Genomic DNA, 23,180 nt, shown 5'->3' on the forward strand with positions numbered 1-23,180 from the left:
GAAAAGCATAAGGAAAAGAAATTTTACAATGACATGTATTGTTACCACGTAAAGATTAAAGCATGTAAGCAGTATTTTAGTATATCTATTTCCAGTGTTTTTTAAGCATATATATAAACAAATATATATATGTATATATATTTAAACTAAACAACCATACTTGTTTTATAGTCTGCTTATTATATTTAGCAATATATCATGAACATTTCCCATCTCAATAAGTATTTTTGTAACACAACTTTTGATGACCACATAGTATTTCACTATTTCAGCTAGGAGTGGGTATGGATGCATGTGTCATGAAATCTAAATTAATAATGATTTAAACAAAAGAGAAGCTTGCTTTTTTTTTTTTTTTTACATATATCAAGTCCAAGGGTATAGGCTGTCTAGAACTAGTATAGCTGTTCTGCTATCAAGATCTCAGAATTCTGTTTTTCTGTTCTACCTTCCTACTATTTGATTTCTATTCTCAAAATTACCTGTAATCCAAGATGGTAGCTAAAGCCCCAGCAATCTATGTTGTAGGAAGGACAAAGAGGCTAAGGGCAAAATGGGGAGTGCTTTCCAAATCAGTAAGCTACCTTTAAGGAATCTTCGTAGAAGTTCTGCCTTATAGCTCCCACTTACATCTCATTGGCTACACATAGCAAGGGAAGCTGGGAAATGTAGTCTTTTAGTCAGGCACGTTGCCACTCATAAAAGTCAGAGTTCTGTTACTATGGAAGACTGAAAGAGTGGGTATTGAGTAGGGAACTAGTAGTCTCTGCAAATACATCAGATGGATGTACCATAATTGCCTATTGTTGGACACTTGAATTGTTCCCAGTTTTCACTATTATTAAAAACACTGTAATAACATCCTTGTGCAGACATCTTTGCCTAATCTCTGATTATTTCCTTAGGATAAATTCCTGGAAGTGGAATTGCTGGGTCAAAGGGTATGGACATTTTTAAGGCTTTTGATACATATTGCCAAATTGCCTTCTAGAAAGGTTGAAACAATTTACACTCCCACCAGCAGTGTTTGAGAGTGCCCTTTATCCCACCCTACACCCTCACCAACACTGGGTATTATCATTCTTTTTAATATTTGCCATTTTGATAGTAAAAAATGGTGTCTTATTTTAATTTGCATTTGTTTAATAGGAAGGTTTAATTTTTTTTTTCAGTTTAGTATTCATTTACATTTCTTCTTTAATAACCATTTCATGTCCTTCATCCATTTTTCTACTGGAGTGTTTGTCTTTTTCTTACTGACTATTAAGGCTTTTTATATATTAAATGTATCCAGAGGGTTGAAATTATTTTGAATGGAGTTTTCTGTACCTGTTCATTGCCACAGTGAGTTTATGGTCATTATTTTAATGCTGTTTTTATGAAAAATATCCAAACATATTTTCCCTGGCATTCTATTTGATTTCAGTGTTTTGATTTGATAGTTTGATAGTTTATATAGATTAAGTCAAAGAATAAGTATTATTGCTTTACTTGAGTTATGTGCTTTCTACTAATTCAGTCTTTAAAACCTAGATACCTTGATGAGAGCGTGCTTATTATTTTGGATTGGCTTTGTAAAACTGTCATTCCTTTACTGAATGAAAAATCAGTTCTCATAAATTTTTGTATAGATACCTGAAAGAAAATGATTCCCCATTTTAATTCTTATGTATTAAATTAATACTCAATTCTTTAGAAATACAGTTTGAAAATTCATGTTCTTTTTTTTTTTTTTTTAAGGCCATTTGGATATGGTTCGCTTTCTACTTGACGCTGGTGCAGATCAAGAGCACAAAACAGATGAGATGCACACTGCCTTAATGGAGGCTTGCATGGTAATTTTAAATTGTACTCATTTGAGATGACATTGAAAAGCAATGCTTTGTTTAACCTTTGTTTTTGTTTTTAAATATTTTATTTATTTGTCAAAGAGAGGGGGAGAGAGAGAGAGCGAGTGAGCACAATCAGGAGGAGCAGCAGGCAGAGGGAGGAGCAGGCTCCCCTCTGTGCGGGGAGCCTGATGCGGGACTCGATCCCAGGACCCTGGGATCATGACCTGAGCCAAAGGCAGACACTTAACTGACTGAGCCACCCAGGCGTCCCTGTTTTGTTTTGTTTTTTAAAGAAAACTTGTTAATGCTTTTATGTACAGAAAATTCAACAGCATACACTTAGCCCAGTTTGGTAGCCAGTTCTTTAGCCTTTGTTTTTTCCATTTTGGCAATGTGAATCACTGAGTTTGGACCTAGGACCTTGCCTCCCCAGTGACAGCAGAGCTCATCATATCCGTCATTATAATTGGTCCTGATAGCTTCTGCCAGCTTAGCCAGAGCTCCTCTGTTTTCTGAGTTAACCTGTGTGAAGGCGACAGTGTTGCAGGTCTTCCTGTGGACCAGACACCCTAGCCTGACCTTCTCCTTGATAATGAAGTAGGAAGCCCCCATCTTATCACACAGGGCAGGCAGAAAGATAACCAACTCAGTGGGATCCACATCATGTGCAGTCACTATCAGCTAAGCCTTCTTATTTTCTCCTAAGATGGTGACATTATTAAGCCCAGCTGGAAGAATAGGCGACCTTAGTGGGGACATTCCCTTTGCCAAGAGCTTTCTTCTCAGCCCATGTCAACAATCACTCCTTCTTCTCTTTGTTTCTGGCGTGTATTTGTGGGCCAGCTTAAGCAGTTGGGTAGCTATTTGGCTGTCCAAGGCCTGGGTGAACTGGTTAATTGTGGGAGGCACTTTTAGGCATTTATAGAAAATAGCCCTTTTGCTGCTACAGGCAGATGTAGCAGCACCATTTGACAAAGCAGATGAGGTCCCTTTTGGGCTGGATGTCCCATTTGATGCCAAAGTTCTTGGGCCTTTTCTTAAACAGGATTGATGACCTTCTTGGCCTTCTGCTTCTTCATGATAGCAGGGGCTGGGGCTACTTTCTTCCCCTTAGCCTACTTTCCTTTCGGCATCTTGGATGGCTGGAGGAGAGTTGTTTAACTTTTTTTTTTTTATTAATTTTTTTGAAAGATTTTATTTGAGAGAGAGAGGGAGAGAGAGCGTGAATGGGGGGAGGGGCAGAGGGAGAGGGAGAAGCAGACTCCCTGCTGGGCAAGGAGCCTGCCTCGGAGCTAGATCCCAGGACCCTGAGATCATGACCTGAGCTGAAGGCAGAGTTTAACCGACTGAGCCACCCAGGTGTCCCAGCTTGTTTAATAGTAATAATACTTGATAGTAAATCTGTCAATGTAGGAAACAGTACATAAGGCAGGCTTGGCTCTGTCATTTCCAACGCACTGATAGATTTTTATTTTCTTCCCAATTTTTTTATTGTGGTAAAAGACACATAACAGAATTTGCCATCTTATTTTTTGTGTATAGTTCAGTGTATTTTTTTTTTAAGACTTTATTTATTTTTTGACAGAGAGAGACAGCGAGAGAGGGAACACAAGCAGGGGGAGCGGGAGAGGGAGAAGCAGGCTTCCCGCGGAGCAGGGAGCCCAATGTGGGGCTCGATCCCAGGACCCTGGGATCATGACCTGAGCTGAAGGCAGACACTCAGTTACTGAGCCACCCAGGCATTCATAATGTTATATAACAGTCATCACCATCCATCTCCATAATTCTTTTCATCTTGTAAAACTGAAACCCTGTACCCATTAAATAACAGCTTCCCATTCCCTGTTCTCCCCAGCCCCTGGCAATCACCATTCTACTTTCTGTCGATGATTTTGACTACTCTATCTCATTTAAGAGTAATCATACAAAATTAATTAGTTAATTAATTAAAAGAAGAGGAAGCATACAGGATTTGTCTTTTTCTGACTGCCTTATTTCACTTAGCATAGTGTTCTTAAGGTTCATCCATGTTATAGCATATGTCAGAATTTCCTTACTTTTTAAGGCTGTATAATATTTCATTGTATGTATATAACGTATTTTGCTTATTCAGTCATCCTTTGGTGGACACTTGGGTTGCTTCCATGCATTAGCTATTGTGAATAATGCTGCTTTGAACACAGATGTACAGATATCTGTTCAAGTCCCTGCTTTCAGTTCTTTTGGGTATATACCCAGAAGTGGTATTGCTTGATCGTATGGTATTTTTATTTTTAATTTTTTGAGGAATTGCTACCATACAGTTTTTCCACAGTAGTTTTTCCATTATTCCATTTCCACAATGTACAAGGGTTCCAATTTCTCTATATTCTCACCAACACGTGTTGTTTCCTGGGGATTTTTTTGGTAGTAGCCATCCTAATGGTTGTGAGGTGGTATCTCATTGTAGTTTTTTTTTTTTATTTTTTTATTGTTATGTTAATCACCATATATTACATCATTAGTTTTTGGTGCAGTGTTCCATGATTCATTGTTTGTTCATAACACCCAGTGCTCCATGCAGAACGTGCCCTCCTCAATACCCATCACCAGGCTAACCCATCCCCCTACCCCCCTCCCCTCTAGAACCCTCAGTTTGTTTTTCAGAGTCCATCATCTCTCATGGTTCGTCTCCCCCTCTGACATACTCCCCTTTTCTTCCTCTCCTGTTATCTTCTTCTTTTTCTTTTTTCTTAAAATATGTTGCGTTATTTGTTTCAGAAGTACAGATCTGTGATTCAACAGTCTTGCACAATTCACAGCGCTCACCGTAGCACATACCCTCCCCAATGTCTATCACCCAGCCACCCCATCCCTCCCACCCCCAACCACTCCAGTAACACTCAGTTTCTTTCCTGAGATTAAGAATTCCTCATATCAGTGAGGTCATATGATACATGTCTTTCTCTGATTGACTTATTTCACTCAGCATAACACCCTCCAGTTCCATCCACGTCGTTGCAAATGGCAAGATCTCATTCCTTTTGATGGCTGCATAATATTCCATTGTGTATATATACCACATCTTCTTTATCCATTCATCTGTCGATGGGCATCTTGGCTCTTTCCACAGTTTGGCTATGGTGGACATTGCTGCTATAAACATTGGGGTACACGTACCCCTTCGGGTCCCTACATTTGTATCTTTGGGGTAAATACCCAGTAGTGCAATTGCTGGATCGAATGGTAGCTCTAATTTCAACTGTTTGAGGAACCTCCATACTGTTTTCCAGAGGGGTTGCACCAGCTTGCATTCCCACCAACAGTGTAGGAGGGTTCCCCTTTCTCCACATCCCCGCCAACATCTGTCATTCCCTGACTTGTTAATTTTAGCCATTCTGACGGGTGTGAGGTGGTATCTCATTGAGGTTTTGATTTGGATTTCCCTGATGCCGAGCGATGTTGAGCACTTTTTCATGTGCCTGTTGGCCATTTGGATGTCTTCTTTGGAGAAATGTCTGTTCATGTCTTCTGCCCATTTCTTGATTGGATTATTTGTTCTTTGGGTGTTGAGTTTGATAAGTTCTTTATAGATTTTGGATACTAGCCCTTTATCTGATATGTCATTTGCAAATATTTTCTCCCATTCTGTCGGTTGTCTTTTGGTTTTGTGGACTGTTTCTTTTGCTGTGCAAAAGCTTTTCATCTTGATGAAATCCCAATAGTTCATTTTTACCCTTGCTTCCCTTGCCTTTGGCGATGTTTCTAGGAAGAAGTTGCTGCGGCTAAGGTCGAAAAGGTTGCTACCTGTGTTCTCCTTTAGGATTTTGATGGACTCCTGTCTCACGTTTAGGTCTTTCAACCATTTGGAGTCTATTTTTGTGTGTGGTGTAAGGAAATGGTCCAGTTTCATTCTTCTGCATGTGGCTGTCCAATTTTCCCAACACCATTTGTTGAAGAGACTGTCTTTTTGCCATTGGACATTCTTTCCTGCTTTGTCAAAGATAAGTTGACCATAGAGTTGAGGGTCCATTTCTGGGCTCTCGATTCTGTTCCATTGATCTATGGGTCTGTTTTTGTGCCAGTACCATACTGTCTTGATGATGACAGCTTTGTAATAGAGCTGGAAGTCCGGAATTGTGATGCCGCCAGCTTTGCTTTTCTTTTTCAGTATTCCTCTGGCTATTCTGGGTCTCTTCTGGTTCCATACAAATTTTAGGATTATTTGTTCCATTTCTTTGAAAAAGGTGGATGGTATTTTGATGGGGATTGCATTGAATGTGTAGATTGCTCTAGGTAGCATTGACATCTTCACAATGTTGATTCTCCCAATCCATGAGCATGGAACGTTTTTCCATTTCTTTGTGTCTTCCTCAATTTCTTTCATGAGTATTTTATAGTTTTCTGAGTACAGATCCTTTGCCTCTTTGGTTAGATTTATTCCTAGGTATCTAATGGTTTTGGGTGCAATTGTAAATGGGATCGACTCCTTGATTTGTCTCTCTTCTGTCTTGTTGTTGGTGTATAGGAATGCCACTGATTTCTGTGCATTGATTTTATATCCTGCTACTTTACTGAATTCCTGTATGAGTTCTAGCAGTTTTGGGGTGGAGTCTTTTGGGTTTTCCACATACAGTATCATATCATCTGCAAAGAGTGAGAGTTTGACTTCCTCTTTGCCGATTTGGATGCCTTTGATTTCTTTTTGTTGTCTGATTGCTGTGGCTAGGACTTCTAATACTATGTTGAATAGCAGTGGTGAGAGTGGACATCCCTGCCGCGTTCCTGACCTTAGGGGAAAAGCTCTCAGCCTTTCCCCATTGAGAATGATATTCGCTGTAGGTTTTTCATAGATGGCTTTTATGATATTGAGGTATGTACCCTCTATACCTATACTCTGAAGAGTTTTGATCAAGAAAGGATGCTGTACTTTGTCAAATGCTTTTTCTGCATCTATTGAGAGGATCATATGATTCTTGCTCTTTCTTTTGTTAATGTATTGTATCACGTTGATTGATTTGCGGATGTTGAACCAGCCTTGCAGCCCAGGAATAAATCCCACTTGGTCATGGTGAATAATCCTTTTAATGTACTGTTGGATCCTGTTGGCTAGTATTTTGGTGAGAATTTTTGCATCCATGTTCATCAAGGATATTGGTCTGTAATTCTCTTTTTTGATGGGGTCTTTGTCTGGTTTTGGGATCAAGGTAATGGTGGCCTCATAAAATGAGTTTGGAAGTTTCCCTTCCATTTCTATTTTTTGGAACAGTTTCAGGAGAATAGGTATTAATTCTTCTTGAAATGTCTGATAGAATTCCCCTGGGAAGCCATCTGGCCCTGGGCTTTTGTTTCTTGGGAGATTTTTGATGACTGTTTCAATTTCTTTAGTGGTTATAGGTCTGTTCAGGTTTTCTATTTCTTCCTGGTTCAATTTTGGTAGTTGATACATCTCTAGGAATGCACCCATTTCTTCCAGGTTATCTAATTTGCTGGCATAGAGTTGCTCATAATATGTTCTTATTCATTGTAGTTTTGATGTGCATTTCCCTAACGATTTGTGATGTTGAGCATCCTTTCATGTGCTTATTGGCCATTTGTATATCTTCTTTATTGAAATATCCATTTAGATCTTTTGCCTCTTCTTGAATCAGGTTGGTTGTTTTTTGTTTTTGAGTTTTAGGAGTTCTTTATATATTTTGGATATTAATCTCTTACACCCATTATAAATATATCCAAGTATTTTCTCCCATTCCGTGGGTTGCCTTTTTACTTAGGCAAATGATAGTGTCCTTTTATATATAAAACTTTTTAATTTCATGAAATCCAATTTATTTTTTCTTTTGTTGCCTCTGCCTTTGGTATCATATCCAAGAAATCATTGCTAAATGCAATGTCGTGAAGCTTTTATCCTATGTTTTCTTTTAAGAGTTTTAGAGTTTTAGGTTTTTGATCCCTTTTGAGTTAATTTTTATATATGGTCTTAGGTAAGGGTCCAGCTTCATTCTTTTGCATGTGGATATGCAGTTTTCCCATCATCATTTATTAAAAAGACTGCTCTTTCCTAATTGAATGGTCTTGACATCCTTGCAAAAATCATTGGCCATATATAGATGCAAAGGTTTATTTCTGGGATCTCTCTTCTATTCCTTTTGTCTATGTCTGTCTTTATGCCAGTACCAAATATTGTGATTATTGTAGCTTTGTATATGTTTTGAAATCAGGAACTGTGAGTCCTCCTGCTTTATTCTCCTTTTTCAAGATGGTTTTCGGGGTCCCATTAGATTCCATATGATTTTTAGGATGGGCCTTTATATTTCTGCAAAAAACACCAATGGGCTATTTATAGGAATTGCATTGAATCTATAGATTGCTTTAAGTAATATTGACATCTTAACATTATTAAGGCTTCCAATCCATGAAAACAGAATGTGTTTCCACTTATTGCTAGAAGAAATTAAAGAAGATATAAATGTTTTGGGTTTTCATTGTATTTTACTTCCTTGATTAATTCCTAAATATTTTATTCTTTTTGATGCTGTTGTAAATGGAATTGTTTTTCTAATATACTTTTCACAATTTTCATTGTTATGTGTTGAAATGCAACTAATTTTTGTGTTAACTTTCTATCCTACTACTTTGCTAATAAATTCATTTATAAGCTCTAACGATTTTTTTTTTGTGTGTAGTCTTTAGGATTTCCTACATATCATCTGTGAACAGAGATAATTTTACTTCTTCCTTTCTTATTTGGATTCCTTTTTTTTTCCCTCTTTTCTTGTCTATTTGCTCCGGCCAGAACTTCCAGTACTATTTGAATAGAAGTGGTGAAAGTGGGCATCCTTGCCTTGTTCCTGATCTTAGAAGAAAAGCTTTCTGTCTTCACCATTGAGTAGATGTTTCCTGTGGGTTTTTCATATTTGGCTTTTATTATGTTGTGGTAGTTTCCTTCTAGTCCTAATTTGTTGAGAGTTTTCATCATGAAAAGATTTTGAATTTTGTCAGATGCCTTTTTTGTATTAATGGAGAAGATACTTTGATTTTTTTCCCCTTTATTCTGTTAATGTGGTGTATTACATTGTTTTATTTTCTTACATTGAACCATCCTTGAATTCCAGGAATAAATCCTCCTTGATCATGGTGTATAAACCTTTTAATATGCTGCTGAATTCACTTTGCTAGTATTTTGTTGAGGATTTTAGCATTGAGTATTCATAAAAGACATTGGTCTGTACTTTCCTTGTAGTGTCTGTGGCTGACTTTGGTATCAGGATAACGCTAGTCTCATAGAATGAGTTAAAAAGTGTTCCCTCACCTTCAATTTTTTGAAGAAGTTTGAGAAGGATTGGTGTTAATTCTTTTTAAAATGTTTGGTAGAATTGGTAGAATTCACCAGAGAAACCATCAAGTCCATAAGTTTTCTTTGTTGGGAGATTTTTTTTTTTTTATTACTGATTCAGTCCCTTTACTAGTTAAAGTTCTATTCAGATTTTCTATTTCTTTGTGATTTAGTCTTGATAGGTTTTGTGTTTCTAGTAATTTGTCCATTTCATCTAGGTTATTCAGTTTGTCGGCATACAATTGTTCAATGTGCTATCTTATAATCCTTTTTATTTCTGTAGAATTGGTGGCACTCTCCCCACTTTCATTTCTGATTTTACTAATTTAAATTTCTTTTTCTTTGTCCATCTAGCTAAAGGTTTCTCAATTTCGTTGATCTTTTCAAAGAACCAGCTTTTGATTTCATTGATTTTTCTCTCTATTGCGTTCATCTCTGTTCTAACCTTTATTTCCTTCTGCCAGTTTTGAGTTTAGTCTTTTTTCAGTTCTTTTAATTGGTGTCTAGTTTGTGTAATTTTTTACAATTTTTATTAAGTTATTTTATTTCAATATAGTTAACATACAGTTTTATATTAGTTTTGGGTGTACAATATTCTTATTCAACAAATTCTATACATTCCTAGTGCTCATCATGATAAGTGTACTTTTTAATACCCATCGTGTATTTCGCCCATGCCCCTACCCAACTCCCCTCTGGTAACTATCAGTTTGTTCTCTGTAATTAAGAGTCTGTTTCTTGGTTTGTTTCTCTCTTTTTTTTTCCCCTTAGTAATTTGTTTTGTTTCTTAAATTCTGCATATGAGTGCAATCATATGGTATTTTCTTTTCTGACTTATTTTACTTAGTTGTATACTCTAACTCCATCCATGTTGTTGCAAATGTCAAGATTTCATTCTTTTTTAATGGCTGAATAATATTCTGTCGTGTGTGTGTGTGTGTGTGTGTGTATCTATATGTGTATCTATATGTGTATCTGTACACGCACACAGCACATCTTTTTTTTAAAGTAAAATGCCATTTTTTCTTTGTTCAGAATGCTTGTTTTTAAAGTTAACTGAAATTAAAAATGGTTTGTTTTCCATTGAAGTTAACACCCAAAACTATTAACTTCAGTATTAAAGGTCTATAACAAAAATGGACCTATATTTAATCTCAGCTGATATCTGAATAGTTATATATACACTATACAATGACATCTATTCTTTTTAACAAAGCACAGCCTCCCGATCAGACACAGAAATGCAGAAGTAACAGTGTTACTTTCATTTTTTCCCACTTGACTAAAATATTTTAATCTCTAGAATTCATAAACTCAAAACTGTTGATACAATTTTAATTGTTTTTTCTTGTTCATGTCTGAAGAGGAGCTTCTTTCTCTAAGAAATTTTATATTTTATAATCTTTCCTTTGAAATAGAAGAAAGATATGGAATCTCCTGAGTTATATATGCAGCTTATACATTATTTAAAAGTTATTTTTTTAAAGCTTTTTTTTTAAGATTTTATTTATTTATTTGACAGAGAGAGACAAAGCGAGAGAAGGAACACAAGCAGGGGGAGTGGGAGAGGGAGAAGCAGGCTTCCCGCTGAGCAGGGAGCCCGATGCGGGGCTCGATCCCAGGACCCTGAGATCATGACCTGAGCCGAAGGTGGACGCTTAACGACTGAGCCACCCAGGCGCCCCTAAAAGTTATTTTTAAAATATTACAAATTAATCATTATGTTCATAATACACATCCTTGTTATTCATATATTCCTTTAAGCAACATTCAAGTAAATTTGTGCTTTGTACGTTTACATTACTTTAGAGCCTATTTTTAGCTTTCAATAAAACGGTATATAAAGATTTCTCAAATATTTAATAAATGACCCAAAACAGCCATTATGAAAATATAAACTGCTATTAGAGCTTTTCCATCTCTCATTTTTTATGCATTTCCTGTCGACCATGTCATTTCCTATTCTGCAGGGCACACACCACATCTTTATCCATTCATCTATTGATGGACACTTGGGCCACTTCCATAATTTGGCTATTGTAAATAATGCTGCAGTAAAAATACGGGTGCATATATCCTTTTGAATTAGTGTTTTTGTATTCTTTGGGTAAATACCCAGTAGTACAATTACTGGATTGTATGATAGTTCTAATTTTAATTTTTTGAGGAACCTCTATACTGTTTTCCACAGTAGCTGCACCAGTTTGCATTCTCACCAATAGTGCACAAGGGTTCCTCTTTCTCTACATATTCGCCAACATTTGCCATTTCTTGTGTTTTTAATTTTAGCCATTCTGGCTCGTGTGAGGTGATATTTCATTGTAGTTTTGATTTACATTTCCCTGATGATGAGTGATGTTGAGCATCTTTTTATGTGTCTGTTAGCCATTGGTAATGTCTTCTTTGGAGAAATGTCTATTCATGTCTTCTGCCCATTTTAAATTGTATTATTTGTTTTTTGGGTATTGAGTTATACATATAAGTTCTTAATGTGTTTTGATACTAACACTTTATCAGATAGGTCATTTGCAGATACCGTCTCCTGTTCAATAGGTTGTCTTTCAGTTTTGATGAGCGTTTCCTTTGCTGTGCAGAAGCTTTTTATATTGAGGTGGTTGCGATAGTTTGTTTTTGCTTTTATGTTCCTTACCTCAGGAAACATCTAGAAAAATGTTGCTATGGCCAATGTCAGAGAAATTACCGCCTGTGCTCTCTTCTAGGATTTTTATGGTTTCAGGTTTCACATTTAGGTCTTTTATACATTGAGTTTATTTTTTTATTTTATTTTTTTTAAGATTTTATTTATTTTTTATTCGAAAGAACGCATGCATGTGCATGCGCGCAAGCATGTGCGTGAGCAGGGGGAGGGGCAAAGGGAGAGGGAGAAGCGGAGTCCCCACTGAGCAGGGAGCCCAACGTCTGGCTTGATCCTAGGACTCTGGGATCATGACCTGAGCCAAAGGCAGACTCTTAACCTAGTGAACCACCTAGGTGACCCCAGTGAGTTTATTTTTATGCATGGTGTAAGAAACTGTCCTGTTTCATTCTTTTGCATATAGCTGTCCAGTTTTCCTAACACCATTTGTTGAAGACACTGTCTTTCCCATTGCATATTCTTGCCTCTTTTGTTGAAGATTAATTGACTGTATAATTGTGGGTTTGTTTCTGGGCTTTCTATCCTGTTGCATTGATCTTTGTCTCTTTTTGTGTCAGTACCATACTGTTATGATTACTATCGCTTTGTAATATAACTTGAAATCTAGAATAGTGCTACCTCCAGTTTTTGTTTTCCTTTCTCAAGACTGTTTTGACTCTTCAGGGTCTTTTGTGGTTCTATGAAAATTTTAGGATTATGTATTTTAGTGTTGTAAAAAATGCTGTTGGTATTTTGATAAGGATTGCACTAAATCTGTAGATTGCTTTGGGTAGTATGGACATTTTAACAATACTTGTTCTTGCAGTCCTTGAGCATGGAATGTCTTTCTATTTCTTTGTGTTATCTTCAGTTTCTTTAATCAGTGTTTTATTTTTTTGAGTATAGGTCTTTCACCTCCTTGGTTAAGTTTGTTCCTAGGTTTTTTATTTTTGGTGCAATTGTAAATAGGATTGCTTTTTTTTTATTTTTTAAAGATTTTATTTATTTATTTATTCATTTTTAATTTTTTTTTTAAGCTTTTATTTATTTATTTGACCGAGAGAGACACAGCGAAGGAGGGAACACAAGCAGGGCGAGTGGGAGAGGGAGAAGCAGGCTTCCCGCGAAGCAGGCAGCCTGATGCGGGGCTCAATCCCAGGACTCTGGGATCATGACCTGAGCCGAAGGCAGATGCTTAATGACTGAGCCACCCAGGCGCCCCTATTTATTTATTTGAGAGAGAGAGAGCATGAAGGAGAGATACCACGAGCAGGGGTGAGGGTTAGAGGGAGAAGCAGACTCCGCACTGAGCAGGGAGCTTGATGCGATGTGGGACTCCATCCCAGGACTCTGGGATCATGACCTGAGCCAAAGACACACACTAAAATGACTGAGCCACCTAGACACCCTAGGATTGCTTTCTTAATTTCTCTTTCTCTTGATTCATTATCAGTGTATAAAAATGCAGTGGATTTCTGTACAGTGATTTTGTATCCTATGACCTTACTGAATTCATTTATCAGTTCTAGTAGTTTTTTGGTGGAATCTTTAGGGTTTTGTTTATGCAGTATTGTGTCATCTGCAAATAGTGAAAGTTTTACTTCTTCCTTACCAGTTTGGATGCCTTTTATTCCTTCTTCTTGTCTGATTACTGTGGCTAGGACTGCCAGTACTGTGTTGAATAAAAGTGGTGAGAGGGGCGCCTGGGTGGCTCAGTTGTTAAGTGTCTGCCTTCGGCTCAAGTCATGATCCCAGGGTCCTGGGACCGAGCCCCGCATTGGGCTCCCTGCTCAGCGGGAGACCTGCTTCTCCCTCTCCCACTCCCCCTGCTGTGTTCCCTCTCTCGCTGTGTCTCTTTCTGTCAAATAAATAGAATCTTTAAAAAAAAAAAAAAAGTGTTGAGAGTAGACATCCTTGTCTTGTTCCTGATCTTAGGGGAAAGCTTTCAGTTTTTCACCATCGAGTATGATAATTCCACTCTGTTCTTTAGAATTTCCTTCCTTCTCCTCCTTTGGGTGTGTTTTGTACTTCTTTTTCTAAGCTTTTGAAATGTGAGCTTAGGTTATTGATTTTTTTCTCTTCTAATTGTATGCACTTAGTGCTATCAATTTCCCTCTCAGTACTACTTTAGCTGTGTCTTACAAATTTTGTTGTTTTGGGGGTGCCTGGGTAACTCAGTTGGGTAAGCATCTGCCTTTGGCTCAGGTCATGATCTCAGGGTCCTGGGATTGAGCCCCATGTCGGGCTCCCTGCTCAACCCCATGTCAGGCTCCCTGCTTAGCAGGGAGTCTGCTTCTTCCTCTCCCTTTGCCCCTCCCCCTCCTAATGTTTTCTCTCTCTCAAATAAATAAATAAAATCTTTAAAAAAATTTTTATATGTTATATTTCATTTTCATTCAGTTCCATGTATTATTTTTTATTTCACTTTAGACTTCCTCTTTGACCCATAGGTTATTTTGATGTGTGTTTAGTTTCCAAACATTTGAAGATTTTCCTGTGATCTTTCTGTTAATGATTTCTGGTTTGTTTCCATTGTGGTCAGAGAATACATTCCATAAAATTTCAGTTTTTTTAAATTTTTGAAGTTTGTTTTATAGTCAGGATGTGGACATATATTCCCTGTGCATTTGTGGAGAATGTATATTCTGCTGGTTGTGGTAGAGTGTTCTGTAAAAGTAAATTAGATCCTGTTGATTGATGGTAGAATTCTTCTACATTCTTTCTGATTTTCTGTCTAGTTTTTCTGAGAGTTGTGTTAAAATCTTCAGTTGTACTTGTGGATTTGTGTAGTTCTTCTTTTAGTTGCTTTTCATTTTTTTCACATTTTTTCACACACTAGAGCTCTGTTGTTTGGTACCTATACATTTTTAGAATTGCTATGTTTTCTTCATGATTGACCCTTTTATCATTATATGACATTTCTCTTTGTCTGGTAATCTTTGTTCTGAAGTCTCTTTTGTTAACATAGCTCTTGATATTAATGTAGCTACTCTTGTTTTCCAGTAATTGTTTCCCTGATAAATGTTTTTATCCTTTCTTTTAAATCTTTGATATGTTTGATATGCCTCTATTGTTATACTGAAGTGAGTCTTTTGCAGACAGCATATTTTTAGGTCATGTTTTATAATCCACTCTTTAAGTCTTTGTTTTCTAATTGGTTTGGTTAGACTATTTACATTTAAATATAATTATTATTATTTTTTTTTTAATTTTATTATGTTATGTTAGTCACCATAAAATACATCATTAGTTTTTGATGTGGTGATCCATGATTCATTGTTTTCGTATAACACCCAGTGCTCCATGCAGTACGTGCCCTCCTTAATACCCATCACCGGGCTAACCAAGCCCCCCCCTTCCCCTCTAAAACCCTGTTTGTTTTTCAGAGTCCATAGTCTCTCATGGTTCGTCTCTCCCTCCGATTTCCCCCCCTTCATTTTTCCCTTCCTTCTCCTAATGTCCTCCCTGCTATTCCTTATGTTCCACAAATAAGTGAAACCATATGATAACTGACTCTCTCTGCTTGACTTATTTCACTTAGCATAATCCCTTCCAGTCCCATCCATGTTGATGTAAAAGTTGGGTATTCATCCTTTCTGATGGCTGAGTAATATTCCATTGTATATATGGACCACATCTTCTTTATCCATTCATCTGTTAAAGGGCATCTCGGCTCTTTCCACAGTTTGGCTATTGCAGACATTGCTGCTATGAACACTGGGGTGCATATGGCCCTTCTTTTCACTACATCTGTGTCTTTGGGGTAAATACCCAGGAGTGCAGTTGCTGGGTCATAGGGTAGCTCTATTTTTAAAATTTTTGAGGAACCTCCACACTTTTCTAAAGTGGCTCTACCACCTTGTATTCCCACCAACAGTGTAAGAGGGTTCCCCTTTCTCCACAACCTCTCCAACATTTGTTGTTTCTTTCCCTGTCCATTTTTGCCATTCTAACTGGTGTAAGGTGGTATCTCAATGTGGTTTTGATTTGAATTTCCCTGATGGCTAATGATGATGAACAGTTTTTCATGTGTCTGTTAGCCATTTGTATGTCTTCTTCAGAGAAGTGTCTTTTCATATCTTCTGCCCATATTTTGACTTGATTATTTGTTTTTTAGGTGTTGAGTTTGAGAAGTTCTTTATAGATCTTGGATACCAGCCCTTTATCTGTAGTGTCATTTGCTAAATATAATTATTGATATGATGTTCTTATATTCTGATTCTGTGTTGAAATCTATTGTTTTGTTCATTTTTTCCATTTTCCCCCTTTATTTTCTTTAATATATCATTAATAGTCCTTTTTTTCCATCTCTTATATTTGATTTAGTTCTAGGTCTGCTTTTTTTGGTTATTTTATATCTTGACAATCATCACAGTTTCCTGCCTTTTAATATGTCTGGTATTTTTAATTATAAGCCATATGCTATAGATGATCCCTTTTCAAGTATCTTGATTATCCTGTCCTTCTTATAAAACTGTTATGTTTTATTCTAGCAGGCAGTTAAATTAACCAGTGGATCACTCTGATCATACTGAGGCTTAATTTCAGCTTTATTCTTATACTCCTACTTCCTTGCACCTTGATCTTTGGGTATTCCTTAAGTATGGCTCTCTACCATCTCATTTGAAAGCCAGGATATTCACCATTGGTCTTTCTATTCTGGCTGAGTCTGAACTCCCAAGATCTCCAACCTTCCAGCAGCCATTCTCTCCTAGACTCCTAGACTGTCATCCTTGGTGTGTTCAACTCTGGAGTTGCCCAAGTATCTGAAAATAGTTTTATATAGATTTGGAGATTACTCTGTATTTTCTTTTTCTCAGGTATCCTGCCCATACCTCTCAACTCCTAACTATTTGGCTGCTTTGAATTCTGATCTTTGTTTTCTTTGTTGAAAGAGATCTTACACTCTTTGTTTAGCCTCAGTTTCCTTAGACCACGGTTTGGAAGATGCCTAAAGAGAAAGCTGGAGTGAATGTAGCGTTCATCTCATGTAGCGCCTTTTTTTGGTGCTTAGCCTTAAGTTGTTTGCTGTTCAGTGTCTCCAGTTGCTTTATCTCTGTTTCCCAAATTTTACAGTTGTTTATTATAGGAGAGTGAGTCCAGTACCAGCTACTGACCAGTCTTGGAATTTTAAAAAATTCTAGTAATTGTATTAGGCCTTTAAGATTGGATTATTCTGTTTTTACTTCTTTATTTTTTTCCTTTGACAAAATTAATATTTTTTATTAAAGCAAAAAGTGCTTAGTATAATTTCTATTTTAATATATGTACTCAAGATATGGTAGCAGAGGAGTGCCTGGGTGGCTCAGTTGGTTAAGCAACTGCCTTCAGCTCAGGTCATGATCCTGGAGTTCCTGGATCGAGTCCCACATCGGGCTTCCTGCTTGGCAGGGAGTCTGCTTCTCCCTCTGACCCTCCCCCCCTCTCATGTGCTTCCTCTCTCTCTCATTCTCTCTCTCTCAAATAAATAAATAAAATCTTAAAAAAAAATATGGTAGCAGAAATCAATAAAGAAATTGAGGTAAATTCACACAAAACTATTGGGAGCCTAGAGGAGCATAGCAGTAGTTATTTGATCTGTGAATACTTACAAATTCTATTTTCTTTTCAATTAGAAACATATTTCAAACACCAAATAACTTAATACAGTAATTTGGTTAAAATATACTGTATTTTACGTATATTTGAAGTATTAGTGTTTAATAGTAAAGCTAGAATTTTATTTGTTTTAGTAAAACTGAAATTTTAATGCCAAATCATTTGTTTTTGACATCATGTCAAAAGTGATCAAAGCTGAGCTAATCCTTTAGTTAAATAATGAAACTCTTGATGGATACTGAAATCTAACATTTAATTAAGGTTTCTTTAATTAATTCTTTAATAAAAGAGTTGCCCAATATAAAACCTTATTTTTATACTCAGTCTTTACCTTTCATTAGCAGTGTTTTGGTCCTTTTTGAAGTACAGAACAACACAACATTTGATTTTATATGCTACAACAATAGTTAAGGGCTATATAAAATTTTGAAGTAAAGAATTTAAAACTAAAGGTGTGCCTGGGTGGCTCAGTCGGTTAAGTGGCTGCCTTGGGCTCAGGTCATGATTTCAAGTTCCTGACATCGAGCCCCACAACGGGCTCCCTGCTCAGTGGGGAGTCTGCTTCTCTCTCTCCCTCTGCTTCTCCCCTTGCTTGTGCTCTCTTGCTCTCATTCTCTCTCTCAAATAAAAAAATTTAAAAAAAAATTGAAACTAAAGAAGAATACTTACGGTGATAGAAGGATAGAATGAATTACCCTCCATGAGAATGTTTTATTAATTGCCTTACTGTCTGTGCAGATGGACCCATGGTAATATTATTTACAAGTGAATAGATATTTATTTTTACATTTTTGTAAAATTCTTTCTTTCATTGCAATAAGCTAGTGATGAAGAAAAATATAGGGTACTATCAGCCCACAGGGGTTTTCCTTGGTGACATAATCCCAAGTGGGAATGACTTCATAGAATTTGTTGTTATTTTTTTGTCAAGTCTTTGTTTCTTAAATAGATCTAATACAGTTTCTACACTTAAATATGACACGTAGGTTTGAGGGTATAGTTATATTTGACTTGGCAGTAGTATAAACAGGAATTATTTTGAGGTACTATTGTGTATGGATTTAACAGTTTTTTGAACTTCAGAGAATGTGAAAATTTGAAATTATTTGGAACTGTTAATATACGTCGCAAGTCTGATTCTTGTGGAAAATTTTGGGTTGGTTCAAAAGTAAGGTAAAGTAATTTTAATGGAGTTTTTGATAAGACATCTCAGGTTTCTCAGATGGGCATGATAATATGTATATATCTAAGGTGCATCTCCTTTTCTTTTTCCCTTTCCATCTTTCCTCAATCTCTTCTTTTCTCCCAATTTAAAAATCTCAAAACAAAAAAATTCCTTCCTTCTTGCTTTACTTCTAAAAATCTGCAGGATGGACACGTAGAGGTAGCACGTTTGCTTTTGGATAGTGGTGCTCAAGTGAACATGCCTGCAGATTCATTCGAGTCTCCATTAACGCTAGCTGCCTGTGGAGGACACGTTGAATTGGCAGCTCTACTTATTGAAAGGGGGGCAAATCTAGAAGAAGTTAATGATGAAGGATATACTCCCTTGATGGAAGCTGCTCGGGAAGGACATGAAGAGATGGTGGCACTACTCTTAGCACAAGGTAAAGTAGTTTTACTTCTTTAATTAAAAAAATCTTTAATTAAAAAAAATAAATTTCTTTTGGATATTTTGTATTGCATATCAGTGGAGTTTACTACTCTAAAATATTTAGAGTAAATATTAGTAAATTTACTAATAGTAAAAATTAGTAAATAAAAAAATTAGTAAAAATTAGTAAATAAATAGTAAAAAAATTTACTACTCTAAAATAAAACTAAAATATTTTTTTGCATTGATGATAAAATTATTAGTACCCTAGAAGGAATCCCAGAAGCAGGGAGAGATGATTAACACAATTTAGAACAACATTTTTATCATTAAGTGTTGCAGCTAGTTTATTAATTTTTATGCTTTCCTCTTAGGAGCAAATATAAATGCCCAGACGGAAGAAACCCAAGAAACTGCTCTGACCTTGGCTTGCTGTGGAGGATTTTCTGAAGTTGCAGACTTCTTGATTAAGGCAGGGGCTGATATAGAACTTGGCTGCTCCACACCTCTGATGGAGGCTTCACAGGAGGGACACCTCGAATTGGTTAAATATTTATTGGCTGCTGGTATGTGAATTTAAAAATGCCTTTTAGAAAAAGGCTTTTATATTGCTTTCATAACTTTATCAATTAACCTTAGCTTTTTCATATCTATAAAAGTTGAAAGCCAGCTCCACAATTTGCTCTTCTTAGGCTCCTAAATCTCTAAAAATGTCATCTTTAAAACATTTTCTTATTGTTATTAATGTTTGCTTCATGACCATAGCTTTCTCATCGACCTTCTCTCTCCATTGAATAGTTTGTGGCTTCTGGAATGGAGAAGTTAGTTCCTCTTAGTCTCTGTTAATAAGTGGAGGTGGGGATGACATTATAGAGGTTATAGTTTGATACTTTCAAGCCTGTTCATTTCTTGACATTTTTAAGTCTTCTTAAGAGAAAAAAAAAAAGAACAAGTGGGAATTTAATTTTTGGCAGAAGTACTTAGTTTTAAAATAATTTGTGCTTTATGCATTGGTAAGCAATAGGAAGAAATAAATAGTTTTACATAAAATACTTGTAGTTTTATAGCATATAAAGAATATACCAGAGGGACGCCTGGGTGGCTCAGTTGGTTAAGCGTCTGCCTTCAGCTCAGGTCATGATCCCAGGGTCCTGGGATCGAGTCTTGCACCGGGCTCCTTGCTCAGCAGAGAGCCTGCTGCTTCCTCTGCCTGCTTCTCCCCCTGCTCATGTTCACACTATCTCTCTCTCTGACAAATAAATAAAAATCTTAAAATATATATGTATATGTATATATATATATATATATATATATATATATATATGTGTGTGTGTGTGTGTGTGTGTGTATATACCAGGAAAACATTTATCCAGATAGAAATATACTTTATATATATTTTAGAAATAATATAAAATTTTTCTTTTTATCCATGTCTAACATTGTTTAAAACTTGATATATGAAGGGGCACCTGGGTGGCTCAGTTGTTAAGCGTTTGCCTTCGGCTCAGGTCATGATCCCGGAGTCCTGGGATTAAGCCCTGCATCCGCGGGAGGCCTGATTCTCCTTCTCCCACTCCCCCTGCTTGTGTTCCCTCTCTCTCTGTGTCTCTCTCTGTCAAATAAACAAATAAAATCTTTAAAAAATATATGAAGAAATTAATATGTAAAGGAAAATAAAATATTTAGCAAAACTTTATTCAACATTTTTAAGCTTTTACTGTTAACATTAATTTCATTATAGCCCACCCTCAGTTTTTCCTTTGATTTATTATTGAAATAATTTCTTAGGATTGTTAATGGTTCAGATGATTGTGTAGTTTTTGAACAAAAGCATAAACCAGTCATACAAGCTGGCCTCTCCCCTGACTCAAATATTATTAATCACTGCAGTTAATGTATGCATTATTCAGTCATTGTACCTCAATTATTTTCAGCAACTGTCTTTGTCCCCTTCTGGAGTCCTCTACCAGTGGTTACCTTTCCACAGTCTTCCCACGTCCCTCTATGTAAAGTCTTGTTGTAAGAGGCTTTTAAGAGAATGCATAAATGTTTAATAAGAAATTATTGAATACCAGGGTTTCTGGGTGGCTCAGTCATTAAGCATCTGCTTTCGGCTCAGGTCGTGATCCCAGGGTCCTGGCATCAAGCCCCGCATTGGGCTCCCTGCTCAGTGGGAAGCCTGCTTCTCCCTCTCCCACTCCCCCTGCTTGTGTTCCCTCTCTCGTTGTCTCTCTCTTTCTCTGTCAAATAAATAAATAAAATCTTCAAAAAAAAAATTATTGAATACCACGACATTCTGCTCAGCTCTTACGTTATCTCTATTAATTACCACTGGTCCCTGTATAGTAAGAAAGATTAAACACAGTCTTATAGATATGGAAACAATACACAAACACGTTACCCTAAGGCAACCAAGCTAATAAGTGACAGAGCTTATGTGCATACTTAGAACTCTGGACTTTGTTTTTTCTGTTGTACCACCATGGAGTCTCATTTAGCTACTTATGCTAATTTGAAGTATATAGTTTCCAGAACTATCTCAGGGGTTTGAGAATCACTTTTTTATTCGAACACTATCTATAAATTTTTTTTTCCAGTTTAAAGAGTGTGCTTAATTTACATGAAGTTCTTCTGAGAGTGTAGCACTGAAAAAAAAAAAAATAGGTTTTTTAACATATTGCCTCTACATTTTTAAAAATTGAAGAACCTTTTTGTTATGGCGTTTTTTCAAACATAAAAAATAGTATAATAAACCCTAAGAAACCATCACCCAGCTTTACCAATTTTTAATTTATGGCCCATCTCATTTCATCTATACTCTTTCATATCCCCCATTTATTTTTATACAATTGTTTTTTATTGAGATGTAATTGATATATATAACATGAGTTTCAGGTGTACAACCTAATGATTTGTTATTTGTGTATGTTGTGAAATGATCAACACTTAGGTCTAGTGGACATCTGCCACCATATATGTTTATAGAAACATTTTTAAATTTAAAATTTAATTTTTTAATTTGAAAATAAATTATTAAAAAATAAATTTATTTCTATAAATGATCAATAAATGTTTTAATATGTATCTCTGAAAGATAATCTTTAAAAAATAACCACAATATCATTTTCCTACCTAAAATTTTTAAAATAATAATTCCTTTGTATTATTAAGTGTCTAAGCAGTTTTCCTATTTTTCTTACAAATATGTATCTGTGTGTTTAATGACTTTTTTGAATCAAGATTCAAGTAAGATTTATACAACAACTGTTGATCAGTGTCTCTTAAGTCTCTCTTGCCTGTGGGCTCCCCTCCCATCTTTCTATTTCCTTGCAAGCTTTGACTGAAGAAATGGAATATTTATCCTTTAGGTTTCCCACAGTGTGGATTTTGCCAATTGCATCTCCATTATTTTATTTTACTTGTTTTTTTTGTCTCTTGGATTTCCTATAAAGTAGTAGTTAGATCTAGAGACTTGATCAGAATTCGGGTATGATGTGTTTTTTGTTTGTTTTTTTACTAGACTGCTTCATAGGTAGTATTTGTATACTTTCTTCAGGAGGTAATAAATGTCTGATTAGCTCTCTTTTTGTGATGTTACTAGCCATAAATGATCAGTAGAGCCATTAATTCATTAGGAGTTACAAAGTGGTGATATCTCAGTTCTGTTATTCCTTTCTTCTTTATTAGCTGGAATATGTCTTTAAAGAGAAACTTCCCTTCATCAACTATTTGGTTATCCTTAGATATAAATCATATGAGAATGGCAGTTTGATTTTTTCCCCTTTTATTTGCCAGTTAACAAAATAATAAGGTTATCCTCTAGCATCCTTCAGTGGTGACCAGTGAAGTGTTGTTTTGTTTTTTATTTGAACATCATTTGAACTTTCAAATTTAAGCATATATGATGGCTTTTACTCCATCACAGTTATTCTTTTAGAAGCAAAAACTGTTCAAAGGTGGGACAGTTTGATTATTCCTGGTCAGTAAGGTTAGCTCCTAAGTCTTTTTTTTTTTTTTTAAGATTTTATTTATTCATTTGACTGAGAGAGAGAGCATGAGCACAAGTAGGCAGAGCAGCAGGCAGAGGGAGAAGCTGACTCCCCACTGAGCAGAGAGCCCAATGGAGGCTGCCTTCGACTCAGGTCATGTCCTGGGATCATGACCTGAGTCGAGGCAGCCACTTATCTGACTGAACCACCCAGGAGC

General features: G+C 36.2%; 1 protein-coding gene across 5 annotated transcripts in view; it reads left to right on the forward strand.

Moving 5' to 3' along the window:
- ANKHD1 (ankyrin repeat and KH domain containing 1) overlaps positions 1–23,180 on the forward strand; it is a 125,806-nt gene that overhangs the window by 37,246 nt on the left and 65,380 nt on the right. For all 5 annotated transcript variants that reach the window (XM_028103463.2, XM_088023274.1, XM_028103464.2 and 2 more), the window contains exons 7-9: positions 1,741–1,835; positions 18,750–18,987; positions 19,349–19,540. In XM_028103463.2, the coding sequence (XP_027959264.1) occupies positions 1,741–1,835; positions 18,750–18,987; positions 19,349–19,540 (525 nt within the window). The remainder of the gene's footprint in view (positions 1–1,740; positions 1,836–18,749; positions 18,988–19,348; positions 19,541–23,180) is intronic.

Source organism: Eumetopias jubatus, unplaced genomic scaffold (genome assembly GCF_037043125.1).
Source record: "Eumetopias jubatus isolate StellerSeaLion01/CBP00866 unplaced genomic scaffold, mEumJub1_p1.0 scaffold_5, whole genome shotgun sequence".
NCBI classification, from domain to species: Eukaryota; Metazoa; Chordata; class Mammalia; order Carnivora; family Otariidae; genus Eumetopias; species Eumetopias jubatus.